Genomic DNA, 8359 nt, shown 5'->3' with positions numbered 1-8359 from the left:
GGCCAGCCTGTCCCCACTCCCCCCTGACAATTGTCTCCTGCCACGGGGGCTCTGGGAGACCCACAGTGACAGGAAGCAAGGGCAAGTGTGGGAGGGAGCTTGAGGCCACAGTTAGGGCTGGAACTGGGACCAGAGCCCTCAGTATTCAATCTGGGGCTGAGGTAAGGACTTAGTTAGGCCCAGGGCCCAGTGTAAGGCATTCAGTCTCAGCCTCTGGGTGTGTGGGCATCAGGGCAAGGCCCCTCGCAATCCTTCGGGAAGTGACGCAACCCAAGTGGCAGATTCCACAATGCTCCCTCAGGGCTGGCCTGGAACTCACACCTGTTTGCCCAGGCCTCAGGCCAACAGGCCCGAGTGGCTACACTTTGGGACCAGGAAAGGATGGGGTCTGAGGACCGCACAAGGGCTGAGTCCACCTTACCTGGTCCAGTGAGGTCCCCCATGGCAGCCATCACTGGCCCCTTCTGCTCCTTAGGGATCATCCTGTGGAAGAGAGATGCCTGCAAATAGCCAGCCCCCCTTCATCCCTCCCCAGATGTCCTCCCAGTCCCTGGTCCACCCAGCCTCAGCCCCGAACTGCCTTGGCCCACCCCAGTCTCAAGGAAGGGCTCTGAGCTGGACAGGGCTTTGGGGTCTCTTTGTACAGAGGAGGAGACTGAGGTCCAGGGAAGGCAAGGGAGGTGTTAGAAGCCACACAAATCTGCTTCCCATGTTGCCAGGGAGGCACTCTTTCTTCAGGGGGCAATCTCTGGGACACGAGGGGTAAGGGGGGTGGGGGTCTCAGACGACTGTCATCTGCTCACGCAGATGAACTCTAATCAGAGGCTGAAGGAGGTTTAAGTCAGGGAGAGGGGGATATGGATGGGTTGTTAGCCTGGGGCTACACTGGGGTCTACGAGGCTGATCCTGTCCTTCTGTCCCCAGTACTTGGCTCTGAGGCTTGAGGGCACAGGCTGGTCCAAGGAGGCCGAGAGACCCATCACCCCCTTCCCTATGCCCCATTCCTCAGCTGACTTGCAGGGTGCTCTCCTTCACCCTTCTCTACCTCCCCTTTTATCCCCCCTCCCCATTTGCACCCCATGGCACTTTCCAGCGATCTTGGAAGAGATTTACAAACAAAATGAGGTCCAGAGCCCCAGAGAATCCCTGTAGGTTCCAAATCCAGATTCCCTAACTTGCCCCCAGGAGAGAAGGCAGAGCTCTTGAGTCTCCTTACAGACTACCCCTGTGTTTTGCTTCCAGGTTTTCCTACACTCCTTCCTTTAGAAAAAACAGTCCACCTCCATCTATACCCCACACCCACACATGGCCCCGCGTCAGTGGGCACTGAGATGGGCAACCTGGAGTCTAATCCATGTCCTTGACTTCCTCTGTAACTGTGAGCAAGTAGCTCTCCCGCTTTGTGCCTCAATTCCTCTTATGTGTCTCTGTTACATAAGGAGGTTGGGCCAGATCATGGGATCCACAGATGGGCTTCAGGGCATCCACAATCCCCCACCCGGCAAACCGTATCAGATCTGAGCATGTCTGCTCGCATTTGGGATGAGGGCCATGAATTGACGGAGAATGCTCCAACCGTGACCACTCAGGAGTCCACAGTGCATGGGTCTGTTCCTTGATAAACACTCCCCTTACAGACATTTACAGACATTGGGAAGGGCTCTCATCTTACGGACAGGGGCCCTGCTGCCCTCTGCAGCCTAAAGACCTTGAAATCCTATGCAGAGCCATTACCTCTGCCCACCTTGAATCCCAGCCACCCCTTCCCATTTAACCGAGAGTGACCTAGAGCTTAGAATCCCTCCCATCCCAAATCAGGCACCTGGCTTCCTTGAGGCCCCATGCTCCCCAGACCCTTGGCAGGGCCCTTCCTCTACTTGGGGGCTGGGGCTCTGGCAGCTGGCTCATCTCCTCTGCCCACACCCCATAGCTCCTCAAGCTCCCCTAGGATCCTGGTACCTGAGTGGCAGGACCACAGTGTGCAGGAGGGAATGTCAGACCCTCAAAATTAACACCTCTGTCGGGAAGCTGAGAGCTGGGTAGTCGTGTAGGTGCTAGTGGTCCTTGGTCCAGTCTGAGCGGGTGCGTCCTTGCAGCCAGCTCTGGCCTCAGCTGACAAGAATCAAGAATCTTTCCTGCTTTGTCGTGGTTCACAGCCTTATTTTGGGCTGCAACAGGATCCAGGGACAGATGCTAAAAGCACCAGGCCCCAGGGAAGACAGGTGCCCCGGCAGCAGGCCCTTGCAGACAGAAGGGCTTTCACACACACACACACACACACACACACACACACACACACACAAGTCACCTGGAAATGCCGAGGGTCAGTTGTCAGTCACTTGAGCTTGCCGATTGTATCCTTAGTGCCTAAAATGGGGCCTGATAGGAATTCAATAGATATTTGTTGAATGAATGAATGGATGGATGCATGAATCAGTGAATTTTCCCCTGATATCCTTGTTTGACTTATTCATTTCTTCTTTCCTCTTTTCTTTCCTGCCTTTCTTCCTTCTGCTCCCTCTCTCCCTCCCTTCCTCCACCTTCTCACACCGTCTGAGTCTCTATGGACAGAAGATAAATAAGGCAGGGCTCTGTCCTCAAGGAGCTCAGCCAGGCCCAAGTCAGACCCGTAAATAAGCCTTTGCGATGCATGATGGGAAATACTCTGGGCGTACCCAGGGGAGGGTGCCACCAGCTCTGCCTGGGGGTGGGGTGGGGGACGGGGAAGGCGCTTCCCAGAGGAGACATTTGATCTGGGCCTGGAAGGCTAGTAGGAGTTCACTGGGCAGAGAGGCATAGGCCTTGCGGGCAGAGGCCACGTTGGGTTTAACAATGCCAGGGGTCCGCAAGCAGAGCCAGAACTTGCCCGCAGAGCTGAGAGATGGGGCCGGACAGGTGAGCCAGATCACAGCAGGCTCTCCCAGAGGGACGTATGCTTTAGAAAGGACTGTTGAAGCGTTTAAAGCGGTGGAATGGAGGGGTCACGTTGGCATTTTTCAAATATATCTCTGGGCTGCCAGGTGAAAAATGAGTTGGAGGGGGCCAGACTGGAGGCAGGAAGATTTGCTGGGTCAGGTGAGAGATGGAGAGCCCGCACAGGGGCAGGGGTAGAGGCCATGGAGAGCATGGAGAGGAGGAGGACCCGAGCAGCAGTAGCGGGGGACTCACCAGGTCCTGCTCTGAGATTGGATGTGGGGAGTTCGGGAAAGGCCACTGTGCCCTGAGTGACTGAGGAAGGTAAAGGTGGAACAGCTTGGGGCGGGCGCGGCTACTCAGCTCAGTTTGGAATGAACTTGATTTGCGGTGTCAGGGATGGAAATCACCAGTAGGCAGGGGGACGTTGTGCTCAGGAGGGGTTCTGGCTGGAGATAAAGACTGGGTCACTTGCAGGGAAGGGTGGGCTGGCAAGGACGCGCTGGGTCCAGGGCGGGCAGTACCTGTTCCCGTGTGCAGGGACAGAACGTCCAAGGGCGGGTTTCTGACATGCCCTTAGGAAGGAGCCGGGGCTCTGAGGACTCCAGGAGCTCCACGTTCTGCCCCTTAGGTTCCTGCCCCCAGCCTCTGCTGGGCCTGCGCTTTTAGAGAGGAAGGTGAGGGGTGTTCCCAAGGCAGGCTTGGCCTCACCTGGGAGTGGGGCCACAGTCCCCTTCTCTGGACAAAGGACACCGCCACCAGGTGAGGAGCACTCCTGATAGCCTGGGTCCCGAGCTCACTAGGGTTACCTGGACTCAGATGGGACCCTTATAGGGGCTTCTCCTGCTGCATGGAGCCCCAACCTGCCATGAGGAACCCGCCCCACAGCCCTGGGCCCTGACCCAGCTTGGCCCTACCTGCCCCAGTGATAGTGGCCTGTGGTGAGGGGCAATACCACCTCGCCCAGCTCACTCTGCACAGATAGGGAAGCTGAGGCTGGCTAAGCAGGGAGCTTACTCAGGGTCACCCAGCTGGTAGGAGACAGGATCAGGACCTCAACCCTGGGACCTCATCTACGGCCTGGAGTTGTTCCATTGTTCCCCGTCTCTCTCCATGGTTGCTACGCCCCAAGCTCCCATCCCACCTGTGTCAAACATTCTCGTCCCCGCAGAATCCCTCGGACTGTTCCATGGGGAGAAGGGAGGGGCTTTAGACGAAGCTTTTGAAAATGACACAGGAGGCAGAAGTATGCAGGAAGCATTTATTGAGGGCCAGAGATGAATTCTGCAGGAGGCAAGAGGCAGAACACAGGCAGTCTCTAGTGGGCTAGAGGGGAGGATGGGGGGAGAAGACAGTGACAGGAACAGCCAGGCAGAAACGCAGCTTTCCAGGGCTGCCGTCTGCTGGCTCTTTGGGGAAATGCAAGCAAAGTGGATTTTCTATGCCCCTGCATCAACCAGTGGCCTGAGAGCGTCTCTTCTGTGAAAGGGGCCCTTAGCCCCAGTCTCCCATGCTACAAAGGAACCCTGAAGCAGATGGGGACTTCATCATCGACCATCATCGACCAAGCAGGAATACTCCCTTATCTTCCCTCTGTCAGGGCCTGTGTTCCCAATCCTTAGGCCCTAGGCACCCTCTGGGATCACTCCTTAATTCCAAAGACCCCCATCTGACTCTCTCCCACCCCGACCCCAGCTTTCCCTAGCCTTCTGTGGGGGTTTCAGGTCTAACATCACCTGATGTTACCCACCTGGGTGGGTAAGTCTACCCCTAACCCCAAATCACACTCAGTCCCTCACCGTTAGCAACATCCTGGTATCCTTTCTCTTAATCTTTTATCCTACATCTCTTTGATCCTCAGTCAAGTCCAGTGCCCCATCCCCACCCTCCTCTGTGCTTAGGATCCTGAAGCTGGTATTCTGAACCTCTAGAGGGCACCACCAGCCAACTTTGGAAGCTATAGAATTTAGCCGCATTCTTCCCATGTCCCTCCTGGGGATTGGAATGAGAACCACCCAGGTCTAAGGGACAGGCCAGAGTCTGCAGCCAGGCTCCTCAAGGTCACTGGGCACCAGGCACTAGCTAGGCCAGAGTGTAACAGGAAAGAGATGGGGCAGAACAGTGCCCACTCATCTGGGCATGATATGGATACTGGGGCCTAAAACTGAAGCATGGCGTATTTCCCAAGGAGCCAGAAACACAGGCGGACTAGTCTAACCCCTCCCTCACCCACCCATGCTCATCTGCCCCCAAATTCTGCCCAATAAGTCCTCCACCACCAACTGCCTCCCTTCCTAACCCCATGCAATGCATTTCAGGACTGGAAGAGCCCTCAGAGGTCATCTGAGCCAATCCACTTCCTACTAGAATCTCCTCTATGCATCCTGGCTACTGCTTGAATACCTCCCATAACAAGGAACTCTTGCCTCCCCTTTTCCGAGTGGCCAACCTCAAACTCAGGGCCATTAGGTAAAGTCACAGGCGAGCAGATAGCTCCATATCAACTCTTCTCCCCCCAACTCAGCGTTGAGCCTGGAACCTGCCATGAAAGGGCCGAGAAGAGATAGATGGGTTGGAGGCACCTACAGCATTCCTGGAGGCCCAAGTCCTGGGGCCGGGGCCATAAGTCATCACCTTCCAGCTTTCCCCTCTGGCGGCAGATAAGCGGCCCTGACAGTCTAAGCCGGAGCGGGAAAAGCGTGAGAGGGACCTTGGAGGAGGAATCTTTCCACCTCTTGTCTCCCGAGGGGCCAGCAGGCACCTTGAGCTGGCCTGGGAGACCTCTCTAAAGGTCACCATGGTAAAAATAGAGCTTGTCTGGGAAGGGGTAGCAAGCAGCTGCTCCTGCCTGGGACTTGGTGCCAGGGAGGCAGGCGGTCAAGCCAGGGCCCAGGCAGGGGACTGAGGCCTAGGATCTTGTGAACACACCCCTCATTTGCCAGACTCCAGAGAGCAGAGCCAGGAAGGGAGGGAGGACTGTGGAACCCCGAACCAGAGCGAGTCTAGGGGTCCATACACACAATACCCTGACTCTTTCAGGGCAGGTGTGTGTGGGTGCGTGTGTGCGTGTGTGTATTGATGGGGAGGGGAGGGTAAATTTAGACCTGTGAAGATGGCCTTGCTCCAAGTCTCATTAAACGGATGGGAAGGCTGAGGGTGGGACAGAGGAAGGGTCTTGCCCAGGGCCACACAATGACTGAATGATAGAATAAGGGCTAGAACCCAAGCTTGGATCACTACCCCAGCCCCAAGCCCAGAGCACGCCTCCCCTTACCCCTTGTCCAAAGCGGCCAGACCTCACCGCCCCCCCCAACCCCTCCACCCCCCGGACGTGGTGCTGGGATCTACCAAGCCCCACAACTCTTCTTCTGGCTCAGCCCTCCCGGGGTGGGGACGGAGCGGGAGCGGGCGAGGCTTTAGGTGGTGCAGGAGGCCTCGGCGGGGAGGCTGCCACGCTTGAGCCTCAGGCTGCCGTTCCACCCGCGGGGACAGATGTTGTAGCCGAGGATGCCGGGCGACTTAGCCCCGGAGTCCTCGGAGTCGAGGGACACGTCGGAGTTCGTGGGCGACCGGCGGTAGGCGAAGGGCCTGGGCGTCGCGGGCAGCGGGCTCCGGGGGCTGGCGCAGGGCGAGGGGCCGGCGGTCAGCGGGCTCCGCGGGATCGGGGCGAACGTGGCCCCGGGGGCGGTGGCGGCGGCGGGGCCGGGCCGGGAGGGCTGCGGCGAGCGCAGGCGCGGCGGCGGCGGCGGCGGCGGCGGCGGCGGCGGCCCGGGCGGGGAGAAGGGCCGCAGGCTCTCGGCGCCCGCCGGCCGCGGGGAGGCGCTCTTGCGCCGGGCGGCGTTGATGATGTTTCGCGCCAGGAGGGCCTGCAGCTGACGGCTGGGAGGCCGCGCCTCGGCCTCGGGTCGCAGCGGGGATACGGAGCGCTCGCTCCACGAGGGAGACATGGGCGGCGGCGGCGGGAGCGGCGGGGGGCTGCTCATGCTGCTCCCCCGGCCCGGCTCCCACGGCCCCGGGCTCACCCAGCCGTCCAGGCTGCTGGGGGGCCGGGAGGCGCCCGGCGTCCAGGGCGGGGAGGTGGGCAGGCTCTCCCGGCGGTCCTGGGGAGAGAGCACAGAGGGCGGGGCAGGCGTTAGTGCTGGGGTCCTCTAGCCCGGGGCTCCGGGAGGGACTGCGTCTGCTTTGTCCACCCGACTCAGGGAAGTATTGCCTGCAGCAAAACGCAGGGTGCCCCAGCTCTCAGCCCCCATCCTCGGATCAGCCCGAGCTGCCTGCTCCTGAGCTTAACAGGGAGGCAGGTGACTAGTTGTTAAGAACGCTCGCTTCGGAGAGAGCCGTCTGCTTACTGAACGAACTTGGGCAAGTTGTTTCAGCAACGGAAGCAACCGGAAGCCTCTGGGCTTCAGTTTCCTCCTCTGTGAAATGGGGGTGTAATAGCGGCACCTACTCTTTGGGGGCTGTTGTGAGGATTAAATGAGATGACTCATGTAGAAGAACATTACGTGGATTGAAAGATTCCCTGGAGGAGAGTGGGTGCTCAGTAGATGTTAGTTACCATAAAGAAATACTGGAAGGATACACATGAAACTAGCCAAAGTGGGTCGCTGTTAGGAAATGGGGCCAACAGGGCAAGGTATGCAGCCACAGGAGTGGGAATGAAGCTTTCATGTATTAGTTTTTATATTAGTTTAGGTTTTTGAAAGATATGGACGTATTATCTATTTAAAAAATTTTAAACGAGGGGTCCCTGGGTGGCTCAGTCGGGTTGGCGTCTGCCTTCGGCTCAGGTCATGATCCTGGGGTCCTGGGATCCAGCCCAGTGTGGGGCTCCCTGCTCAGCAGGGAACCTGCTTCTCTTTCTCCCTCTGCTGCTCCCCCTGCTTGTGCTCCCTCTCTCTCTCTCAATAAATAAAATCTTTAAAAATAAATAAATAAAAATGTAAAACGATAATATTGATCATTATTACTAAGCATTTAGGGAAAGGCCCTCTTAGCCCCAACCCCCTTGCCATGTTGCCACGGTCACCTCCTAATTTTTCCTTGCATACCCTGAGCAGAGAGGAAGTTCCCACTGACAGGTGGGCACACAGAAGGAAGTTGGGTCCTTGTGCCTTAGGCAGCACACTCTCCTGACTGGACCTCTTGCCAGCAGGGGGTAGGGAGTGTGGCTTCGGTCAAGCCAAGTTGGTGAACATCGTCGAGGTGATAAAGCACTGCTCTGCTCTATACTACTGTACCTGTTTCCTACCTATTTAGGGATTTTCCAGTCCACAAATTTCCGTGTCATCCTTTATGTCTCATTAGATCCTCACAACACACTGATGAGGTAGCTGGCATTATCACACCCATTTTACAAGGATGAACATGAAGTTCAGAGGTGTAAATAACTATCTGGTGTGTTCTACCCCACCAGGATGTGTGTGTGTGTGTGTGTGTGTGTGTGTGT

At 57.3% G+C, this 8359-nt stretch overlaps 2 protein-coding genes across 10 annotated transcripts in view; both read right to left on the bottom strand.

Moving 5' to 3' along the window:
• MYOZ3 (myozenin 3) overlaps window positions 1-4019 on the bottom strand; it is a 381468-nt gene extending 377449 nt beyond the window's left edge. For 2 of the 3 annotated variants that reach the window (XR_014146728.1, XM_081825652.1), the window contains exons 1-3: window positions 2309-4019; window positions 1960-2168; window positions 422-483 (exon numbers count right to left, since the gene is read on the bottom strand). Coding sequence is in view for 2 of the 3 variants with exons in the window: in XM_081825652.1 (XP_081681778.1) it covers window positions 422-482 (61 nt within the window). In the remaining variant the exon portion in view is untranslated. The remainder of the gene's footprint in view (window positions 1-421; window positions 484-1959; window positions 2169-2308) is intronic. The other variant, XM_006751086.3, reaches the window with a different exon arrangement.
• A 141-nt stretch (window positions 4020-4160) lies between these two features.
• Window positions 4161-8359, bottom strand: part of SYNPO (synaptopodin) — a 36678-nt gene continuing 32479 nt past the window's right edge. For all 7 annotated transcript variants that reach the window (XM_081825633.1, XM_081825635.1, XM_081825638.1 and 4 more), the window contains exon 3: window positions 4161-7013. In XM_081825633.1, the coding sequence (XP_081681759.1) occupies window positions 6330-7013 (684 nt within the window). In that variant the 3' untranslated portion in view covers window positions 4161-6329. The remainder of the gene's footprint in view (window positions 7014-8359) is intronic.

Source organism: Leptonychotes weddellii, chromosome 7 (assembly GCF_054177405.1).
Source record: "Leptonychotes weddellii isolate Sample4059 chromosome 7, ASM5417740v2, whole genome shotgun sequence".
NCBI lineage: Eukaryota > Metazoa > Chordata > Mammalia > Carnivora > Phocidae > Leptonychotes > Leptonychotes weddellii.
This window is presented reverse-complemented; position numbering and strand designations above follow the sequence as displayed.